This window comes from Heteronotia binoei, chromosome 15, assembly GCF_032191835.1.
Source record: "Heteronotia binoei isolate CCM8104 ecotype False Entrance Well chromosome 15, APGP_CSIRO_Hbin_v1, whole genome shotgun sequence".
NCBI lineage: Eukaryota > Metazoa > Chordata > Lepidosauria > Squamata > Gekkonidae > Heteronotia > Heteronotia binoei.
Genome location: NC_083237.1, coordinates 37,422,410 through 37,446,243, shown reverse-complemented (window position 1 = coordinate 37,446,243; position 23,834 = coordinate 37,422,410). Strand labels below are relative to the sequence as shown.

At 40.5% G+C, this 23,834-nt stretch overlaps 1 protein-coding gene and 1 pseudogene across 1 annotated transcript in view; both read left to right on the top strand.

Annotated features, from left to right (window-relative positions):
* The window catches only part of LOC132583420 (olfactory receptor 14C36-like), a 104,016-nt gene extending 83,235 nt beyond the window's left edge, over positions 1–20,781 (top strand). Inside the window, exon 2 of the mRNA XM_060255059.1 lies at positions 19,822–20,781. Within this exon, the coding sequence (XP_060111042.1) occupies positions 19,846–20,781 (936 nt within the window). The 5' untranslated portion in view covers positions 19,822–19,845. The remainder of the gene's footprint in view (positions 1–19,821) is intronic.
* On the top strand, positions 3,838–4,406 carry LOC132583421 (olfactory receptor 14A2-like; annotated as a pseudogene).
* Positions 20,782–23,834: the final 3,053 nt, after the last annotated feature.

The window sequence follows — 23,834 nt, the reverse complement described above, 5'->3', positions numbered from 1 at the left end:
TGATGTCTTTTGTTCTGAGGTAAGGTGTTAAAAGTAGGAGTTTATCCCCCTCCCCCATATTGCAATTGTTTACCAGAGGGATCAGTTGATCTTCCTTAACAGATGTTAATTGTAGGAAATTTGAAGCATCAAGGCTTGTAAAAGAATAATAGTTGTTCCTATACCACCAATTTTCACTACCTGAAGTAGTCTCAGAGCAGCTTACAATTGCCTTCCTTTCCTCACAATAGACACACTGTGAGGTAGGTGGAGCTGAGAGAGCTCTGAGAGAACTGTGACTGACCCAATATCACCCAAATGCCTTTATGTGGAGGAGTGGATAATGAAACCTAATTCTGCAGATTTGAGTCTGCCCCTCTTAACCAGTACACCATGCAGGCTCCAACTGAGTGACCCCTTCTAACTAAGAAGAGGCACGTTTAGTTTGCAAGAAATAGCTGTATTTATGTAGGTTTGCAAGTAAAATAGATATTGTTTTTATTTTACTTTATTATTACAGTCAACAACCAGTACAATCCAAACAAACAGGACAAGTCATATTAGGAAATCCATTAAAATTTAACATCTTAGCTTCAATATTAAAATCTAAACAAATTATATATAGTAATAGAATAAAATATAAAATACAAAATCCTAAATTGTCTACCTAAGAAACAGACTTTGCTCAAATGACCACCTGTAGTGTTTAATGTTAATAAACCTGTTAGTAAATCTCGCAACCTGGTGTGTTGTCACATGATTGTTATCTGAAAGCGAGCACTCCAACACAGTTTTGTTTGATCTACCTGGGAATCTTTCTATCAGGGAATTAATGATTTCTGCTCTCATTCTCCTATAATATGGACAACTGAAAAATATATGTTCTAATGTGTCAGTTTCTTGTAATGGGAATGAACAGAGTCTCCTAGAGTAAGGAATTGCTTTATTCTTCCCATCTAACACAAACGACAGTAAGGACAGACTTTTAGCTTGTGTAAAATGTCCTTCTGGTGTTATGAGATTCAAGAAAGTATAAGTATCTGGCAGACACAGCAATATATCTTTTGTTTATAGATGAAATATAGTCTGGAGATCAGTAGCTTTTCCATTTGCCTTTCATTATCTATCACTCTCTGTTCGGTTAATGATTTAGCCTGCTCTAACCCAAGGTCTAAAAGGGCCTGGGGAGATAAACCTAAATTTTTTTATAGTTTTCAATGCTTCCTTTTGCCAGCTAGATTGAAACTGATCTTGAAATACCAGAGGAAGCAAACCTTGAGGATTTATGTTCACAATCAACCATTTGAAAATCAATAGAATACAAATTCCACCCAAATCATTCCTGTTTCTAGCCTAACCCATGAATTTGACACACATTTTGGCACTTGTAGTATGGCTTTAAGAAATTTAGACTGTACTCTTTCAATTGAAGAGAATCCAGAAGATGATGGCCCCAGAAATGTTGCATATAACTGGGACAGAGATTTTGCTTTGAACAATTTGAGAGCAGCCAGAATGTAGTGCCCTCCTTATGACCAGTATTTTATTTTATTTTATCAAATTTATATCCTGCCCGCCCCTAATGGGCTCAGGGCGGCTAACAACAAATTAAACCACATAAACATTAAAAACAAGATACATAATAAAATCATTGATACAATTTACAGTCCTTAAACCAAGATGTACATTTCTAATTTCTCTGATGTTCTTGTTTCAGTATAAAATTCAGTGGGATTGACAGTACTGTGGAGTAAAAGCTACCTGTTAAAAGCAAGTTTAAATAATTCGGTCTTACAGGCCCTGCAGAACTGTGGCAGGTCCCGCAAGGCTCTGTTGTCTTCAGGGAGGGTGTTCCACAAAGCAGGGGCTATTACTGAGAACACTCTGACTCTAGTGCTGGACAGTCAAGCCTCTTTTGGTCTGGGAATCTTACAGAGATTTTGAGACCCCAAATGGAATGCTCTCTGGGGCACATGTGGTGAGAGGTGGTCCTGAAGCTAGGCCGGTACCAGGCCATATAGAATTTCAAAATACTGTTAGCTTTTTTCTCCCCTACATCTGCTACCAAATTATAGTGAACTGTTCTGAAACCCAAGGCTTGCAGGGTTACACCTAGATATTTAAAACTGGTGAGTTGATCAGGCTAATATCCCTAAATCATCAATTGTCTAATTTTTTATCCAAAGCCAAGATCTTGGTTTTCTGGTAGTTGATTGTAAGGTGTTCAGAACTGCAGTAGCCAGGGGGGCAGGGGATTTCAGCCTTATGGAGGTTCGGGAGAGAAATAGCCAGTTTGATGTAGTGGTTAAGTGCCTGGACACTTATCTGGGAGAACCGGGTTTGATTCCCCACTCCTCCACTTGCAGTTGCTGGAATGGCCTTTGGTTAGCCACAGCTATCGCAGGAGTTGTCCTTGAAAGGGCAGCTGCTGTGAGAGCTCTCTCCGCCTCACCCACCTCACAGGGTGTCTTTATGGGAGGAGAAGATATAGGAGATTGTAAGCTGCTCTGAGTCTCTGATTCAGAGAGAAGGGCGGGGTATAAAACTGCAGTCTACTTATTCTTCTAAAGGTACTGTTAGTAGAATTGTCAAATTCCATGTAGGGTCAGAAGATCTCCCAAATTTACACTGGCCTTCAAAGGACAAAGCTTAGTTCCACAGGAAAACATTGCTGCTCTGGAGGGTACACTCTACTGAGAGCAAGCTTGGTGTAGTGGTTAAATGTACAGACTCTTACCTGGAAGAACTGGGTTTGATAACCCACTCCTCCACATGCACCTGCTGATGTAACCTTGAATCAGTCACAAGTTCTCCCAGAGCTGTTCCTCTCAAGACCACTTTTTCTCAGAGCTCTCTCAGTGTCACCTACCTCACAGGGTGTCTGTTGTGAGGAGGGGAAGAGAAAGAGATTGTAAGCCTCTCTGAGACTCCTTCAAGTAGTGAAGAGATGGGGTATAAATCCAAACTCTTCTTCTATTATATGTTCCACACTGATGTCCCTCTCCTCTCCAATCCTTGCCCTCCCTAGGCTCCGCACCCAAATCTACAGGAATTTTCCAGCCCAGATCTGGCAAACTTATTACTCTATTGCTCCAAACAAACTCAGTCTCTTAAAGTCTCAAAGCCTAACTTTAATCTTTTAAAATGTCCCACAGCAATCAAAGAACTTGTATCATTCAGACCACTCAGATGGAGAAAGTCAATAAAGTACATAAGATGAGTATTAATTCCCCAAAGAGAGAAGGTTCCTCGAGCAATTCTTCTGCAATTATAGTACAAACAAGAGCACCAGAAAAGGGATTTCTGGGATGCAGCTGCCACTTTTGAGTAGTGTTACTGAGTTGTGATTTCTTTTTTTCAAATTGAAGACAGAAGCTATGTATGGAGACTGGAAATGAGGTTGTTGTCATCCATTGTAGTTGCAGCAATTAAAACTACTGATATAAGACACTGTAATTCTTACTGTTTGCTTTTGTTTCCTTTTTCAAGGATTATACAACATAGTAATGAAAAATGTTCAACAGAACTGCTAAGTCTGATTTTCTGCTCCTGGAATTCTCAAAAGTTCGGGAATTGCAGTTTCTACACGTCACTGTATTTCTGATGGTATACTTGGCAACACTCACAGGGAACTTCCTCATAATCTCTTCAGTTGCCTTAGACCATCACCTGCACACCCCCATGTACTTCTTTCTGATGAACTTGGCTGTGCTGGACCTTGGTCAAGCTTCAGTCATTGTCCCCAAATCCATGATCAATTCCCTCCTGAATACTAGACACATTTCATATTCAGGGTGTGTTGCTCAAGTTTTCTTATTTATTTTCTTTATAACATCTGATTTATGCATCCTGACAATCATGTCATATGACTGGTACGTGGCCATTTGCAATCCATTACATTATGAGATGGTAATTAATGGACAGACCTGCACCGAAATGCTGGCTGGTGTATGGATTGCTAGTTTTCTGTATGCAGGGATGCACACCACTGGGACTTTTGCAACTCATTTCTGCTCTATTGTTGTCAATCATTTTTTTTGTGATACCCCACAATTAATAAAACTGACTTGTTTTGACCTAAATCTAATTGAAATGACTACTATTGGAATTGGAATTGTTCTTGGGCTGGGCTGTTTGCCTATATCCTAGTAACTTACATGCACATTTTTACCACAGTGTTAAGATTGCCTTCTGCGAAGGGAAGACAGAAGGCTTTGTCCACATGCATCCCCCATCTCATAGTCTGTTCCACATTTATATTTACTAGATCTGTTGTTTACCTGAACCCTGTTTCTAAAACCCCATTGTGGCTGGAGTCAATATTCACTGTGATCTATGCCTTGGTTCCACCTATGTTAAATCCAGTGATTTACAGTATAAGAAACAAGGAGATTAAAAAAAGCAATGTCAAAGGTTTTAGGGTTTAGGTACCTTTATAGAAATATATGATCAAGTGTATGTTTGTGCAATAAAACTAACATTAGATTGCTTAGGAAGTGAGTATCCAATGTAGAGCTCTAATTTTATTCTTTACAGTTGAGTATTTATAATGAGGTGGATCCTATTACTCCACTGAGCAAGTTAGTTTGTTGGGGGGCGGAGCTTGGCTGCAGTGGTGGCAGCACACGCTTTAAGAGAGCTCCGTCCGAAACCTCATTATTCCTTTATGTTTAGATAATTACGAATTGTTTGAGAATTTATCTGGCCTTGAGAATTTATCCGGTAATGTCCTTGCTGGGTTCCAGAAACAAACATCTCCTCGCAAGCATGAGTAAACGGACTAAACACCAGCAAACGAGCCCAACAGCTGCTGGGGAGTCGGTGCCAAAGAAAACACGCAGCCACAAAGCTTCAAAACAGCTACTGTTAACTGCCTGTCCACTCCAGCCAACAAAAGTAAGTAAGACCCCGGAATTAACTTCTGAAAGGACTGTGGCTGTTGAGGAGAGGTGCCTTAAAGCTTGTCTCCCCGGGGAGAAGTATACGACGCCATCTTCCCCCAGCGACTCGGGAGAGGCAGCGAACGCCAGGTCAGTGCGAAATGTAGCAACTTGCACTGACACTCTGGAAATGGCCAGTTTCCTAGAGCTTAAGGACTTGTTTTGTAAGCAATGTGTGCTGGTCTCGAAAACCTTGACAATGATGTTTAATAGGCAACAACAAACAACCAGGCAATTGGAAGCTCTGTGCGCCCATATGCAGTCATTATCAGCTAGAGACAAGCGTCCCAGTGGGGAGGGGCCCCCCGGTATAACTACGGAAACAACAAGGAAGACTGAGAGAAAGATTCAACCATGCAAGATTTTTCTCTCTATTTTTCAAAACAGACTGAATCATGGCAGGTGGCACAGTAGATACTGGGCTCAATCATCTTTGTCAAGCTTGTTGCGATGTTCCTTTCATGCGGTGGACCTTCTGGAAGTCACAAGACTAAGTGCCCCCCCTCGCTGGTTAAATATAATGCTATCTTTTCGCGAGGATGTGATTCCAGGCATGCTACTCAAGTCTCTCCCTCTCTTGCAAAGTTTTGGGATAAGATGCAGGAGAGTTTACTTTGAACCTCCAATAATCTCCTTTACTCAAACTCGGAAGATCAAGCATGCTAGTAAACCTGAAACCCCTTCCTGTAAACCTGAGTGCCCAGACATGCAGCTTCTAGACCCGGCATTTGAGTTGCAACTACGGGACTCCTTTGTGGATTTATCTCTGACAGACCAGGGGGTTGTAATTTCAAATCTAAAGGAGCTAGTGAAGGACTTTGAGAAGCTGCAAGGAAACTCAGGTGGTGCTCTGGTGCAGGCTCTTGATCCATCTTACCCTACAGAATCGGACTCATTGCTGTCTAGCAATTTCTCTAAAATAATACAGCAAGCCTGCCTGGGTCAATTTGAACAAACTGAACAAAAGACATTCTTGGACCAAGCAAAGTCATTGGAATGCAACTCTGCCTGTAGTTTTCCGCTGGCTATCTGGAAAGAAACTCCCACGAACTTTGATGTGCTGGAAGGTGAGGCAATTAATCAGACATCCGTCTCTAAGGTCACTCACTCAGATCAGCTGTGCCTAATGGATGTCGAAGAGCCGTCGGTGATATCCTCGCTGTTAACCCCTACACAGCCTTCCAACCAAGAGCTGATTGTGCTCACAGGAGAGATAGAGCCAAATGTGATTACAGAGTTTCCAGTGGATGCTGACCACAGTGCAGGGCCATCCTCCACTCCAGGTATTGAGGTTTCCTCTCTCACTGCTAAGGAAGATGACCAATGTGCAACGCATGGATCTGGCAACACTTTGGAAGTGATGGGGGGTACTGAGGAAAAAGACCTTTAACAGCAATGGAGAAGCTCCCCAACCTTCTCCCTTAAACCTTCTGTGCTGGAACATTGCAGGCTGGCACTCAAAGAGGGAACATAGTGATTTCCTGGACTTTATCTCTTCTTTTGATGTTATCTGCCTGCAAGAAAGTTGGTGTGCTTATAAACCGTTTGTTGATGGGTATGCCTCCTATACATTGCCGGCTTCAGAAAGTAAAAGAATGGGACGTAGGAAGGGGGGCCTAATCACGCTTATATCAAACGCCCTTAACTGCTGCTCAGAACAGTTAGCTTCCTTTGGGGAATATGCATTAACTTTAAAACTAAGTACCAACACTGAATCATTATTGCTGGTAAACGTGTATTTACCCCCACGTTCCCTGAAGCAGGAGGTAGAAATCCTAATGAAGTGTTTTCATTAGTATTTGGATGTGCTGCACGAAACCTATATGGCAGACTACACAATTGTTGCAGGGGATTTTAATGCAAGGCTAGGGCTCTCAGACGAGCATTTGTTCAGTGCAGCCGGATTGGCTCCAGTGGATTGGCCAGTCATATACCCCCTTAGCGACAGGATATCTAAAGACAGTAAGTGGAACCTTAGAGGTCTAAGGTTGGCTCAGATATGCCAAAGGTTAAATTTAAACATCTTAAACGGAGCCTGGAATGACCAACCAGCAGAGCTAACATACTGGGGATCCCGCAGCCCCTCTTTAATTGATTATTTTTTAGTATCAAACTCACTGGCCGAGCTAATTAAGGACTTTAGTGTCCCCATTAGATCAGAAAGTGACCATCTCCCTCTAAAACTGGAATTAAACCTTGGTTCCACTGTCAAACGACTAACAATAAGCCCCTGTTCATCGGAGCTTTTAGACAGCAATGGAAGGAGTATTCCATGGTCACAGCAAGTGTGTGTTAAAATGAAGCATATTTTGGAATCCAAGGAAATGGTTGAGTTGCAGCAGGAAATACTAGAGGCAGATTCTGATAAAGTGAATGGTTACAACAAGCTAGTTAAAATCTTGAAACCCAATTTGATTCAAGAAGCAAAATTCCACCTAGGGTCTGGATTCCGAGGCCACCCAAACGAATGGTATGACTTGGATTGTAGAACTCTCAGGAAATCCCTCAATGACTTGTTTTTGAAGTTAAAATTGTCCGATAATTGGCTAGTTAGAGCTAAATATAAGCTAGTAAAAAGACAATACAAGCTCTTGATTAAACAAAAGAAAAGAGCTTATATCAAAGAAAATTGGCTAAAATTATATACGGCTGCCAAAAATAAAAATCCGTCCTGTTTTTGGAACAAATTAAACCGGTTACAACGGAAAGGTCCCTATTGTCCTAAGAATTTTATTAGCCCTAAAGAGTGGGAGATCCACTTTAGTAAGCTATATAATGCCGGGCTAGACTCCAAAGTTTCCCCTCCATTACAGCTAGAGTTAACAGACTGCCCTAAGTGGGAACCAGTTACCTGTTTAGAAATTGAACTGCTGATAAAGCAGATTAGAAGCGGGAAAGCCCCAGGGTCGGATGGTGTCCGGATAGAACTGATAAAATCATACCAGGACTGGTGGACGCCTGTTCTGGCTTCCCTATTTACCTTTATAGACGAAACAGGTAAATTGCCAGAGGAATGGAGCAAGGCCATAGTGTCTCCTATATATAAGAAAGGCGGGAGAGAGAAGCCTGAAAATTATAGGCCAATCAGCCTTTTAAATATTATGGGAAAACTATATGCCTTGCACCTACGGGAGAAATTAACAACTTGGATGGAAGAAAATCACATCCTGGCAAATGTACAAGCAGCCTTTAGAAGTAATCGTTCTCACTTGAACAACGTGCTAATACTGAAATTCCTAGTCGATAAGCAGGCTGCAGTAAAGGGTTCTCGTTTATATGCAGCGTTTATAGATTTTAAAGCAGCCTTTGATTCTGTTCCAAGGGACAAGCTGTGGCGCCAACTGTACAGTACATCAATTGACCGTAGACTTTTATTCCTCATGATGAAACTGTACGAAAATTCTAGTATGCAGGTAAAATGCACACCTCAAGGTCATCTGACACATCCAATTCAAACAAGTAAAGGTGTCAAACAAGGTTGTATACTAGCCCCGCAACTTTTTAATTTATATATTAATAGCATTGTAGGGTATTTTACTGACCCCGGTCTGCATCCCCCTAAGATCGGGAAGATTGCTGTGCCCATCTTGATGTATGCAGACGACGTGTTACTACTGTCAAGAACCCAAGTTGGTTTACGCAGGTCGCTTAAGATGCTTTCCCTCTTTTGTCTGGACACAGATCTAGTCGTTAACAGGGACAAGTCTAAAATTATAGTCTTCACTAAAAGATTTAGAGAAATGAATTGGCGTTTTAATGATGAAAAACTGAAACAAGTTAAAACATACAAATATCTGGGGGTTGTTTTTCATCACACAGGATCTTACCAAGGGCACATTGAAAACGTACACTGTAACGCCCAACGCACGGCGCTCGCTCTGCAGGAGTTTTACACCTCCAAGGGCGCTTATAACGCCTTAGCGGCGATTAAGGTTTATAACGCTAAGGTTATACCCCAATTAATGTACGGAGCTGAGATTTTCCTGTATAACAAAATAACCAAATTGGAGATGGTTCAATCGAAGTTTGTACGATGTATCCTTCAGGTGCCAAAATATGCCTCATCTATTGCAAACAGGCTGGAAACGGGGCTTCCAAGCCTCTCCACAGTAATGTGGAATAGAGGTTTGAGTCTCCTTTTAAGAGTGCTGGCCAATCCGGATGACATTGTACACCAAATCTTCTACGACTCATTTGTCAGCAATTGGTTGAGGAAATTAAATTCCAAATTAGAGGAATGTGATCTGAATATTGATTCCCTAGCCCTCATGTTCAAGAACGGGGCAAAAGAAATTATCAGAGACCGATTACTGGAATTGGAGTTAAAACAATCTCTGGCCAAAGTTGGGAGGATGTATATCCCAACCTTTTTTACAAGTGACCTTAAATGTGCCAGGTATCTAGAAAAGATACAGCCAATTAAGATCAGGCGGATGCTGTCCTTGGCACGCCTGAACATTCTGGACACAGCAGTACTGAGGGGCCGTTTCCACAAGATCCCGTTAGAAGACAGGATCTGTCCATGCGGCCTGGAGGAGGTCGATACGGTTTCCCACCTTATTCTGAACTGTCTTTTCCATACAGAGGCAAGGTACAGACTTTTGCGGAACCATCTAATGCTAGCTGAATCTTTAAATCAGGCCCAAACCATTTACTTCCTCTTAGGGGATGGGAGTGATCAACTTTCTTTGGATCTTGCTAAGTTTCTATATGTTACCGACCTTGACAGGAAGAAATTTAATGCTGTCTGTATTTGAAAGAAGATGCTTTTAGTTAAGTGTTGCCTACGTCAGCTAATTTTATTACCACTTTGATGGATGTACAAGTTTTATATTGTTATGTTATATTTCAACTTGGTGTTGTGTTGTACTGTTATTGATGAGTTGTGTTGTTGCTGTCGATTGGCCTAGAGCCGCAATAAACTGACTGACTGACTGACTGAAGTTAGTTTGTTTGCTAAAATATTTTTAAATACTCCACCTTTCCTTTTGGCTCAAGTTAGAAGACTTCCTCTGACTTAAGTGGATACTCCTTTGAGGAAGAATCACTTAAGTTGGAGGAAGAATCCTTAGGAGAAGAATTGTTATTTATACCCTACTTTTGTTTGACTTTAAGCAGGGCTCTTTTTCTAGCAGGAGCTCCTATGCATATTAGGCCATGCCCCCCTGATGTAGCCAATCCTCCATGAGCTTACAGGGCTGTTAGTACAGGGCCTACTGTAAACTCCAGGAGCATTAGCTACATCAGGGGGGGCATGGCCTAACATGCAGAGGAGCTCCTGATAGAAAAAGAGCCCTGCCTTTAAGGAGTCTCATAGTAGCATACAATCAAGTTCCCTTCCTCTCTTCAAACAGGCAGCTTGTGAAGGAGTGAGGATTCCAACCCCGTTCTCCAGATTAGAGTCCATTGCACTGCCTTAACCATGACACTCTTAACCACTTCACTACACTAGGGCTGGGTTCAAACCAGCATTTTGCATCTACACAGGGATGGGATGTGGGCAGACAAAAAATTACAGCCAAATGTGTTCCATCCCACTCCCAATCCCTGGGCTGTTCCACTCGTGTGACAGAAAGCTACCACTTCTGAAGTGGTAGCTTTTTGTGGCATGAGTGGGATAGACCTTGGACAGGTGAGGAGCAGGAGTGGATGGGAGGCAGACATGCGCATTTGGTGGTGCTTTTTTGGTCCACTCACATTCCGTCCATGTGGCAATGCAAAATGCCAGTCTGGACCCAGCCTTGTTGTCCTCTTTGAGCTGAAGAAAGCTACTTGGAGGAAACAGAGCAAACAACAGGAATAGTGATGTTTTTAAAATTATTGTTGGTATCTCCTTGATGAGTTTGAATGATTAGGAAATGGCTATGTCATAATGCCCATCAGTGCTTGGAGGAAGTGTGACAGTGCTCCCTTCCTAGCCGGAGGGAGGAGGCAACTGTACAAGATGGATCCAGCCAGCTTTTTCACTCCATGTCACCCAATTCTCCTTCTTACTCTATCCCCAGCCAACATTTTGTGTGTCCAGGCAGGTCACATGATCCTCGCATACTGTTTTTGGTGGTCAAATGGGATCACATATGTACTTTGAAAATAAAACTTTACAAAATGTCTTAAGTTTCCAGCACTCTCTCTTCCAAAGGAAACCAAGCAGAATTAGAAATATAAAAATTTTCCTGGAAAACTGAAATTAAATGGTTTGGTTCCAGAACATCAGCAAGATCAAGTGTTCTTTTCCCCCTCAGTTCAGGGGATGGACTTGCTGGTGAAATAGGGGGAGGTGTTCAAAGATTATTCCGGGGAATATGAGAGTTGAATCCAGAATTCAAATGGGGTGGAGATTGTAGTACATTAAACAGTCTGAATTAGATTGTTGATATATCAAAGTCAGTATTGTCTCCCATGTCAGACTGGCAGTGGCTCTCCATGGTCTCAGGCAGAGGTTTTTCATATTACTTACTGCCTAGTCCATTTAACTGGAGATGCTGGGCATTGAACCTGTGATCTTCTGGAGAACTGGATGAGATGGAATGAAATGGCATCTGAGTATGTGTTTAAGAGTTCTGGTCAAACTTGAAGAATTCCTGCTATTAAAGAATGGGTTTATTTCAGAAAAGTTTTATTCAAAGTATGTCTGCACATGCAGACAAAAGCTCATGCCTTGAACAAAACTTTGTTGGTCTTAACGGTGCCACTGAATTAATACTTTGTTCTATTGCTTCCAGCTAACATGGCTACCCACCTGGATGGGTTTGCTTTAGTTCAATCTTAAGCAGTAAAGTTCCCAATGCACACCAAAGCTGTACAGGAGACAACTGTGACAGCATCGCTATCATTAGAAATGTGTAGTTCTGAATCCCTCTTCCTGAACTATTTCTACAAGATCCACACTGAATTCCAACCCAAGTTATGTACTTTCTTGAAGATTCCCATATCTTGCCCTTCATGGATAAGGATAAAGTATCTAGAATGATGGGTTTAATTCCATATATACAGAAATGAAAATGCCTAATTCACAGGAAAGTGGAGCATGATTTAAACGGCCAAAGATGAATGTGGCAAGAGTTGTGGCATGCTCATTGACCTCTTGTGATGGCCAGCTGCTTTCTCAACTCCACACCCACCCCATAACACCTTGTGAGTAGCAGTGATCAAGTTGATTTTAGTCTTGGTGTAGGTTTGTGAGTGATCATTAAGGCAATTTTAATGATCTGCCTGTGTGGATTATGTGCTGCTATTCTTGTGGGTAGCCCACAAGGTAGAATAGGGGTGTGGAATCTTACACTGATAACTAGCTAAAAGCTTCTGATTTCATATCTTGTTCTACCTCATCAGCTCCATCCTTCCCTTTTAGATAGTGTACAGTTTACAAATGTGTGTGAATGTTTGAAATACATGCATTGCACCATGGGTATTCTAATATTTGGTGTATGTTTTATATTGTCTTGACTGCTTGAGGATATGAGTATTCTCCTTGATAAAAGCTCTCTTCAATGTCACTATATCCAGTCTCCTAGTCTTCTTTCTGGACTTGATTATTAACCTTATTACTTTGGTCGTTTTCGCACTGACCTTACTCCGGAGCGACGTCCCTCTTCACCGCGCAGTGTCTGCGCGGGTTTCGCACCAACTGCTCCGCAGAACCCAGAAGAGCCGCAAAGTCCTGCAGCTTTTGTGTCACAAATGTAAACTGCCAAAAACCAGTTTACATTTGCGACGCAAAAGCCGCGGGACTTTGCGGCTCTTCTGGGTTCTGTGGAGCAATTGGTGCGAAATCCGCGCAGACGCTGCGCAGTGAAGAGGGACGTTGCTCCGGAGTAAGGTCAGTGAGAAAACGCCCTTTGTCAAATGGTATTTTAGGATGCTTATATGCTTTTTTAAAAAAAATCGAGGATGGTCAACAAAAATGAATCCTCTTTGTCCTTTCCACTGCTAAAAGACTTACATTACAACACTGGATAAATAAATGCCCATCACCCACAATTAAAAGGATTGAAAACACAACCTTATCATTATTTGAATGTATAGCATATGTATGACAATTGCATATGGACTTATTTTTAGATATTTGGAAAACTTTTAAAGATACTTATTGATAGACATGCCATCATTGTAGTTGTTATATTTTATTTGCTGAGGTTTGCAACAATTAAACAAATAAATAATTTTGACAAATTAAACCATAGTTAGTTTTGTAACTTTTATTCCTTGAAGATGGGAGTATTACCTAACCTAAGTAAGTCTCATTCACGTGAACAGGTGCCCAGTATACGGATTTCATTCCAACACTGCACAGTAATAAATATTGAGACCAGTATGGTATTGTCTGAGCAAAGTAAGAGGTTTAACACAGGTATCAAATATATATAGCATGGGAAAGAAGACAAAATTGTCCTTCATCAGTGGATTTCTTAACAATTGTCTTAATCTAATGACATGACATTTTAATGGCCCATACTAAGTCATTTTCCATAAAACAGTACTACAGAGAGGTCAAGAAAAAAACCTACACTTAGGGTATGCCAATGAAACTATATAAGGGGGTCTGACTTAGTGCGTTTTTTTTATGATCTGGTGGAGTCCATGACTATTTTGAAGATTGTACTTATTGTGGTTACCCACCTTAGGTCCTGATTGTGTCAGAATAAAGAAGAGGCTTATCAATACTCTTAATAACTATATATATATTTTTAAAAAATAGGGGTATATCTTTGTGTGAAACTAACTTGCCGCACCTGCAGCAGTTTGGAGATCAGTGCTACATTCTTCAGAAACCCAAAGTTTACAAAATTGTAATAGCAAATAATTCAGTTGAAGGACAAATCCATTTTCAGAAACAACTCTGCAGGATTGAATAGCACCACAATGAGCAACTTAAATAACTAGTCTTGATCTCTTTGTTTCTCATGGTATAGATAAATGGATCGAGCTATGGAGGGAGTATAGCTTTAAAAAAATGTAAAAACTATATCTAGATCAGATGAAGCATTAATAGCAGAGCTTTCATAGGCAAAGATTTCACTGAATACAAGCAGAAAACTACGGTGAAGTGGGGAATGCAAGTGGAGAGGGCTTTTTTCTGACCTTGCACATTTTCAGCACTTTTGCAAAAATCGTGTAAATTAGAATGATGATGATAAAGCATCACAGCACTATGCCATGTGTTAGCAAAATAACCCCAGTTTGAACAAAGTGCAGATCAGAACAGGAGAGTTTGAGTAATTGTGGGATTTTACAGAAGAATTGATTGACCACATTGGAGCAAAAGGTGATTGCAAAAGTCCTTCCAGTGTTTAATGATGAATTAAGGACACCACTGATCTATGCACTAGATACCATCTGATTGCATGTTCCTGCCAGTCTGGTGTAGTGGTTAAGTGTGCAGACTCTTTTCTGGGAGAACCGGGTTTTATACCCCACTCCTCCACCTGCAGCTGCTGGGTCAGCAATAGCTCACCAAGGAGTTGACCTTGAATGGGCAGCTGCTGTAAGAGCTCTCTCAGCCCCACCTACCTCACAGGGTGTCTGTTATGGGGTAGAGGAAGATTCTGACTGCTCTGAGAATCAGAGTATAGGGTGGGATAAATCTAATTTCTTCTTCTTCCTTTGTGCATAATTCCCTCATATGGATTGCAGATAGTGATGTATACTGATCATGCACCATCACTGTTAGGACAGCAAATCTGATCCTACAATGAAAAACATGAGGAAAACTTGAGCTACACATCCAGAATAAGGAATTGTCCTGCCGTCCATGAGGGAATTGGCCACAGTTTTCAGTCCCAAGACTGAATCTGAGCCAATATCCAGGACAGCCATGTTCATTAAGAAGAAGTACATGGGGATGGACATGCTTTAAGCAAAACATACTGCCATGATGATGATAAGATTGGCCTTCACTGCCATCAAGTACTATGCTAACTCAATGATGGGTTTAATTCCATATATACAGAAATGAAAATGCCTAATTCACAGGAAAGTGGAGCATGATTTAAAGGGCCAAAGATGAATGTGGCAAGAGTTGTGGCATGCCCATTGACCTCTTGTGATGGCCAGCTGCTTTCTCAACTCCACACCCATCCCATAACACCTTGTGAGTAGCAGTGATCAAGTTGATTTTAGTCTTGGTGTAGGTTTGTGAGTGATCATTAAGGCAATTTTATTTTTTTTTCCAATTTTACTAGTTTATATCTCACTCCATGAGATCTACACACTGCAACTAGTCTACTACATGGTCCACACATCTATTATTGATGGAGTTACAGTCTTTTTTGGTATTAAACAATAAAGATAATTCATGTACACATTTAAGGAAAGGGGAAAGAAGACCCTCATCTCAGATTGCATTAGCTAGCATTAGTCTGGTCAACAAGAAAAATAAAAGTAGAAATACAAATCTCTTTATATACAAACCAGTGCCTTGTATTGTAACCAGCTTATACTCCACATGCTTAACACAAAAAAGTTTATCTGCTGATACAATAGATATTTCAGCGTAGCACAAACCAGTATAAATTCAAAAAAAGAGAGAGAGAGAGACGTACAAAGGTGCAAAAACCTCCATTCTACAGCTTTTCTGGTGAGAAGTTTTGGACAATCTAAGCGCTCAGAAATCCAAGCAGCGTTAGCACCTACCAGTGTGGCTACAAGAAGTGTGGGTGGGGAGGAACAAACTGAAGCACCAGTCCAGCCAGCAGAGCTGCCAAAACAGGTTTCCAAGAAAGCCTGTGCAGAGATTGAAGGACAGATTCTTGCTGCAGCTGTAACAGCCAAAGTAGCAATTTCCATCTTTCCCTATCTTGGTTTCTTTGTCTGTTCTTACGTATGTGCAAAACTAAAAAAAACCACAAAACTTAGAAGCAGAAAAGCGCACAAAACACACAACAGAGAGAGGGATTTTTTTAAAAAAAGAGAAAAATTTTAATGATCCGCCTGTGTGGATTCAACTCAAATAAATGTAGGATCTGTAGTTCTTGAATGTTTGAGAATTCCAGGAGCAGAAACACAGTTCTGGAGGTGAAGTTGGAATCCCCCTCCTCTTTACACTTTACACTCCTCTTCATGCTACCTCTGGACCAATATGCAGGGCATTTTTAACTCACATATCAGAATCACAACCTAATAGAATCAACCTAATAGTCCAGCGTGTTGAATGAGAAGAGGAGAGGAAATCATGGGAGCATGTCTGTCAACTCCCATATCTGCCAGGGGAGTCAACCACAGTGGGCCTCACCAGAAGCCCTGGACTTTGGCCGATGCTCTACCTCATGGCGTGCTGACTGCAGCCCTGTTCAGAAGCCACTGGCCTTGTCCCCACTTACACATGGTTGCATGAGAACAGATGCATGGAAACAACATGCATATACCTTGTATGCATGTAGTCACTATAACTATATGTATGAGAGAGACCAGGGCCAGCACTCTTGTTCTTGTTCCCCTTTACATGCATTCAGCCTACACATAGTTACACTGTATAGACACTGTATTACACAGTGTGTACACATCTCCATCTATCACAGGAATATTAATTCCCCTATGCAATAGGCTATGGGAATTCCTCACCAAGATAAGCTGGAAGTGTCAATTGCAGGCACATCTGATACTAGTGCACTCCTGTTCTCATGCATCTACAGTGATCCAGACTTTGCAAATAACCATTTGAGTTTCTTTAGAGAATCTGGGGGGAAAAAAGAAGCTTTCAGTAGCAGAACAGTAAACTTTTTGAAGGGGAAGAAACATTTCAGTTTAGTTGTCCTATACTCATGAGAGCAAACCTCTTGAATAATTCTGCAGAATTTGGGAATACCTTTTTCCACTGTACTGTCATCATCTTAATGGCTAGTTTATAAAGAACAGGGTGAAACGAGTGACTTCAGAGAAGCACAAAGAAACTTGTACCTGAAGATTCAAAGACGATGTGAAGAAAAATGGTAAGTTGCATTTAGGTCTATTCTAAAGATCTCCTGAGCAGGTTCCCCACTCACTTTATTCTTTTAATATTCTTACTTTGGCTCTGTGACTACTGTTTCTCAGTAACACAGTCTTTCCTGTAATGGTATTAGTGAAAATACATTGATATGAATCCAGTTATCTCATATTGGTGGCTTGTCAATAAAGCGTCTCAGATTCATAAGTGGAAATGGGGAATATAAGGTAGATGCCCAGGTTGGAAATCACTTCAAAGATTTAAGTGTGTGTTGCCCTCCATTCCCATGGTTTCTACTGTGAACGATGTTCATTTCACACTTGTAGACGGAATATTATTATTTCCTACTCTTACCCTGAAATTATCCAGGAAGGGAACCAGCATGGTATAGTGCTGTATTAGGATCAAGAAGTCTCACATTTGAATCTCCACTCTGTCACAGAAGTCCACTGGGTGACCTTGGGCTATTCAAGGTCAAGGTACCTTACAGGGTTGTTGTTCTGAAGATTAAATGGATGAGGAAAGAACAATGGTCAGTGATCTAAACAAAAATGTTCTAAGTCAGTTTGTGCCCTGTTGGGGAAGAAATGTTAATCTTACCCAATAAACCAGACCTGTTAGGTAATCTAAACTGGAACATGATGAGTTGACCAGAATCATGAACTTTGAAGCTAACCAAGGATTTAATCCAAAATTTTCTAAAACCAATTTCATACTTTCAGCTGCTGTATAACACTGTACAGACAGCCTGTTGCAGATGTGCAAACCTGTTTTCATTTTTAAAAGCACTCCTAATGAATTGTTTCAGTGATGTAAGGGCATTTTAATGATCTACAGAACACACAGAGTATGCTGAAAGGGAGTTTCAGAATCTCCCTTCCTCTTGGAAACTCAGATTAAATTTATCCAGAAAATGAAACCTGATATATCTCTCTAGAAATATTTGATGTTGGTAAAAAAAAAAATGATACACAAAGTATCAGAAATGAATGTAATACAGAGCTAGACTGCCTTATTTGGCCTAAGCAATGGGATATGGCCCTAGATGTTATACCTGTTGTCTCTAAGGAATTTAAGCTGTAATTTATTCAGTGAAAATTATGTTTAGAATATGCTGGTTACTTTTATTAGTAAGCTTGTCATGTATGTATGCGGACAAAGATCTTCCCTTTAAGGGGATCTGAAATTATGTGGTGTAAGTGGTTTAAAACTTCCATCTCATAGCTTTGGATGTAACTAGAATATTAAAGCTCAATAAAGTTTATTTTTAATTTAAAAAACAAACAAACACTGAGCCTTTATAAAAAGGACCTAAGTATCCAATTGTTGGTACGGTAGTTCACAAGCTATATCTCTTAAGCCTATGCTTTGAATCTGTCTAGTTATTTGGTCTTTCTTGGAGAGGAAGTAATTATTCGGATCAATTTTGTATAACATCTTTGAGGATGTTTATGTACTTTGAAACTATTTGCCTGTCTCTTGGAGACTAACTGATGGCCAACAAAAATGGAACCCCCATGCCCTTAATGTTGCTAAAAGATTTACATTTTAACACAGAAAAGATAAATGTCTGTCTCTGGTAATTCAGTGGACTGAAGACCTTACAACTTTATCAACATTTGAGCGTATGGTTTTCTGTGCATAGACATATTTTTAGATATTTGTAACCCTTTTTTAGAGGTTTATTTGTAGGTTTGCCACCATTGTTGTTGTATTCTGCTGTGTTTTCTTATAATTTTATATCTTTTAGTTTAGGGCTATTAATTAAGTTCCAGTTTCTTGCTGCAGTCATATTATGTCTTGAGAAATTGATTCCTATCACAAGTATCATCTTCTGTTGGAACACCTGAAGCAGCTTTGCTCTTGAAATTACATCATTTGCTCCACTCCTCCTCATTCCATTGGAAAGATGAGTAAGGTAATTGAATTAGAAGTATTTGCTGGTTCTTGTGGCGGGGGGGGGGGGTGGCTTATATGGGGAAAAAATCTCTGTAGACAATCTGCTACAGAAATGAACTTTAGATAGGAGAACTGACATCAACATCCAGGGATAGGGTGTTCAAAGTAGGAGCTTCTCCCCCAAATGTTACAGTTTTTCACCAGACAAATCAGTTGATCTTATATAACAGATGTTAATTGTAGGCAATTTGTAGCATTAGGTTTTGCAGAAGGAGACTGCTTTCACCTGTGAAAAGATAGATTTAGTCTATAACAAACAGCCAGATTTATGTAGATTTGTAAGTAAAACAAATAATTTAAATGTACTGTTAGTAGAATTGCCAACTTCCATGAAGGATCTGATCTCCCAGATTTACACCTTACCTTCAGAATTCATCTTTGAATTCACAGGGGAAAATAATATTGCTGTGGAGGGTGAACTGATGTCCCTCCCCTCTCCAATCCTTGCCCTCTCCTGGCTCCACACCTAAATCTACAGGAATTTTTTTCCAGCTCAGTGTTGGTAACTCTGTTACTCTAATGATCCAAAGGAACTCAGACCAATTTCACACTCATCCTATGTCACTCTGACGTTCCTCTTTTCAGCGTGATGCCCTTCCGATTTCCCACTATCTGCCCCGGGACTTCACCTTGTGTCGCCGTTTTTGCATGGCAAAGAGAAACTGATTTTTAGCGGTTTCTCTTTGCCTCACAATCTCTTACAAAGAACTTATGTTTGCTTCAAATGGGGAAAGTTGCTAAAGGATGACTATTATTCAATGAAAGATGATTCCTCAAGTAGTTCTTTTACAATTATAGTTCAAATAAGAGCAGCTGGAGAAGGATTTCTGGCATGCAGGTGCCACTTTTAACATCAGTGTTACTGAGCTGCAATTCCCCCCCACACACACACACTGAAGACAGAAATTAAGTGTGGAGACTGGAAATGAAGTCGCTGTCATCCAATTCAGTTGTAGCAATTAAAACTACTGTTATAAGAGACTATAATTTTAATAGTTTCCTTGTGTTTCCTTTTTCAAGGATTCTACAACATGGTAATGAAAAATGTTCAACAGAACTACCATGTCTGATTTTCTGCTCCTGGAGTTCTCAGAGGTTTGGGAACTGCAGTTTCTACACTTCACTGTGTTTCTGATGGTGTACTTGGCAACTCTCATAGGGAACCTCCTCATCATCTCTTCAGTTGCCTTAGACCATCACCTGCACACCCCCATGTACTTCTTTCTGATGATCTTGGCTGTACAGGACCTTGGCCAAGTTTCAGTCATTATCCCCAAATCCATGATCAATTCCCTCATGAATACCAGGCACATTTCATATTCAGGGTGTGTTGCTCAAGTCTTCTTATTTATTTTCTTTATGACATCTGATTTGTGTATCCTAACAGTCATGGCATATGACCGGTATGTTGCCATTTGCAATCCATTACGTTATGATATGGTAATTAATTCACCGGCTTGCATGGAAATGCTGGCTGGTGTATGGTTTGCTAGTTTTCTGTATGCAGGGATGCACACTAGAGGGACTTTTGCAACCCATTTCTGCTCTAACATTATCAATCATTTTTTTTGTGAAATCCCACAGCTTATAAAATTAACTTGTTCTGATCCAAATCTAATTGAAATTACTACTATTGGGGTTGGAGTTGTCCTCGGTCTGGGCTGTTTTGTCTATATCCTTGTAACTTATGTCCACATTTTCACTACGGTGTTAAGATTGCCTTCTGCAAAGGGGAGGCAGAAGGCTTTCTCCACTTGCATCCCCCACCTCATTGTCGTCTCCACATTTTTATTTACTGGAAGTGCTGCCTACCTGAAGCCTGTCTCTAACACCCCATTGTGGCAGGAGCTGATATTTACTGTGATCTATGCCTTGGTTCCACCTATGTTGAATCCAGTGATTTACAGTATAAGAAACAAGGAGATACAAAAAGCAATGTCAAAGGTTTTAGGTTTTAGGTCCTTTTATAGAAATACATGACCAACTTGGAAACTGTAAGTGTATTTTTGTTCTCCCCACCAATAAAACTAACATAAGATTGCATAGGCAGTAAGTACCCAATGTACAGTGATAATTTGATTCTTTATAGTTGAGACTTCATAGTGAGGTGGATGCTTCCTAACACTCCATGGAGCAAGTTAGTGTGTTAAAATATTTATACTTCACCTTCCCTTTTGGCTCAAGTTAGAAGCCTTCCTCTAATTTAAATAGATATTTTATTTGAGGAAGAGTCACTTGAGCTGGAAAAAGAATCCTTAGAAGAAAAATAGTTATTTATATCCCACTTTTCTCTACTTTAAGGAGTCTCAAAGTGGCATACAATCATGCTCCCTTCCACTCCTCACAACAGGCACCTTGTGAAGGAGTGAGGATTACAACCACATTCTCCAGATTAGAGTCCACTGCTCTTATCCATGACACCGTATTACTCTGCACCACTTCACTACACTAGTTGTCCTCTTTAGGGTAGAGGAAGGCTACTTGGAGGAAACAGAACAAACAAAAGAATTTTTTTTAAATGACTCGCGATATCTCATTATTTTAGTTGTTTCCAGATCGCTATGTCCAAATGCCCATCAGTACTTCGAACAATTGTGACACTGACCCTTCCTAGTTGAAGCAAGGAGGCAGCTGTAGAAATGGATCCAGCCAGCCTTTTCACTCCATGTCACCCAATTCTCCTTCTTACTCTGTCCCCCATCCAACATACTGTTTGTTCAGGCAGATCACATGATCCCAGAATACTGTGATCAAAGGGTGTGTGTGTGTGTGTGCATCACATTTCTAGCTTAAATTCCACTGGGAATTGGATGATAACCTTGGGATACTGTGCACTAGCAGATCTGCTTCCCCCTAAGAATGCTTCTTCTTTGATTCCATTTGTATTGTATATATACTTTGAAAATAAACATCTTACAAAATGACTTACGTTTCCAGCACTCTCTCCTCCAAAGGAAACCAAGCAGGATAATAAAATTTCCATGGGAAAGTGAAATTAAATGGTTAGGTTCCAGAACATCAGCGAGGTCAAGTGTTTTTTCTTTTTTTCTTTTTTCAGTTCAGGGGTTGGAATTCCTGGTGAAAGGGGAAAGGGATCCAAAAGGTTATGGTGGGGAACCTGGGAGCTGTGTGTCCAGGACCTGGGGTGAAGGCTATGATACATGAAACTGCTTGACTCAGATTGTTGATCCATCAAAGTCAGTATTGTCTCCCATGTCAGACTGGTAGTGTCTCTCCCAGGTCTCAAGCAGAGGTCTTTGACATTACTTATAACCTGGTCCTTTCAACTGGAGATGCAAGGCATTGAATCTGGGACCTTCTGGAGAACTGGATGAGATGGTATGAAATGGCAGCTGAGTATGAGTTTGAGTTCTAGTCAAACTTGAGGAATTCCTGCTTTTAAAGAATGGGTCTGTTTCAGAATGTTTTATTCAAGGTATGGACTTTCATGTGCATGCATAGTGCTTCGCAGTATCTGAAGAAGTGCACATATACATGAAATTTCATACCTTGAACAAAACTTCATTGGTTTTAACGGTGCCTCTGAATTCATATGTTGTTCTACTGCTTCTGACCAACATGGCTACCCGGATGAATGGATCTGCTTCAGTTGCATTTTGATCAGTAAAATTCCTAATGCACACCAAAGGCGTACTATATGTCACAAACTGTGTGCGGTTCTGAAACACTGTCCCTGAAATATTTCTTCAAAATCCACACTGAATTCCAACCACAATTATGTACCTTCTTGAACAATGACATATCTTATCCTTTATGGATAAGGATAAATTATCTAGAGTGATGAGTTTTATTCCATATATACAGAAATTCCCAATTCACAGGAAAGTGGAGCATGATTTAAAGTGTCAAAGATGCATGTTGCAAGAGATGTGGCATGCCTAGGGACCTCTTGTGATGGCCATCTGCCTTCTCAGCTCCACACTTACCCCATAATAACACCTTCTGATAGCAGTGATCAAGTTGATTTAGACTTGATGTAGGTTTGTGAGTGATCACTAAGGCAATTTTAATCAGTAACTGGGTTGGTTCATGTGCTGCTGTTATTGACAGTAGCCAAGGAATCTGAAGTCCAGGGCTTTTTTTGAGCAGAAACACACAAGAACGCAGTTCTGGCTGGCTTGGCAACAAAGGATGTGGTCTAATGTGCAAATGAGTTCCTGCTAAAGTCTACTTATTCCACCCTCCCCTTCATTTTTAATACTTTACACAAATACCTTCCTTCCCTTCACAACAAAAGAAGATATGTTTATTTTCTCTTCCTTAGAATAAAAGGACAAGGAAGTAGCCTAAACATCACTGCAAAGAGACTGTTTGTAGAATGCAGTTCCTTGTGGCAATCAAATTATCTCTAGAGAGAGAGAGAAAAAGATTCTTCTCACAAGCTGTTTCTCCTGCCAGAGCACCTGAAGCATGCCCCCCACCCTAAAAAAGCAAGCTCAGATACTCCACTCAAGATACCAGACATCCCTTTGAATCATGGGCTTGCTGGTTTTGTTTGGGTCTTCAGAGCTTTTATGGGGCCATTGTAGACAATATACTTTTCTACAGAAATGAACTTTAAGGAACCTGACATCAATACTGATGCTTGTTGTTCATGGATGGGTGTTAAAAGTAGGTTCCACCCCCAATGTTGGGGTTGTTCATGACTCAGAGTGATTTTTCTTAATATGTGTTAATTGTTCAAAGATGTTCAGTATCAGAACTTTAGAAAGTGACCCTTTCCAGCTGAGAAGAAAAGGCAGGTATAGATTGCAACAAACTGCCAGCTATGGGTTCAGTGTATAGATATGAAAATAAAACAAATATTGTAAATGTATGGTCAGGTTTGCTAACCCCAGGTGAGGTGTCTAGAGGCATCTCAGTACAGAGGAGGGCAACCAAGATGATTTGGGAATGAATGAACTTTATTGCAGTCATAGACCAATATAAAAACTACGACACATCATATAAAACCCTCTTAAAATACCTAAGATAGTATAAAATACCCTCCTAAAAAACATAAAATACTTGAA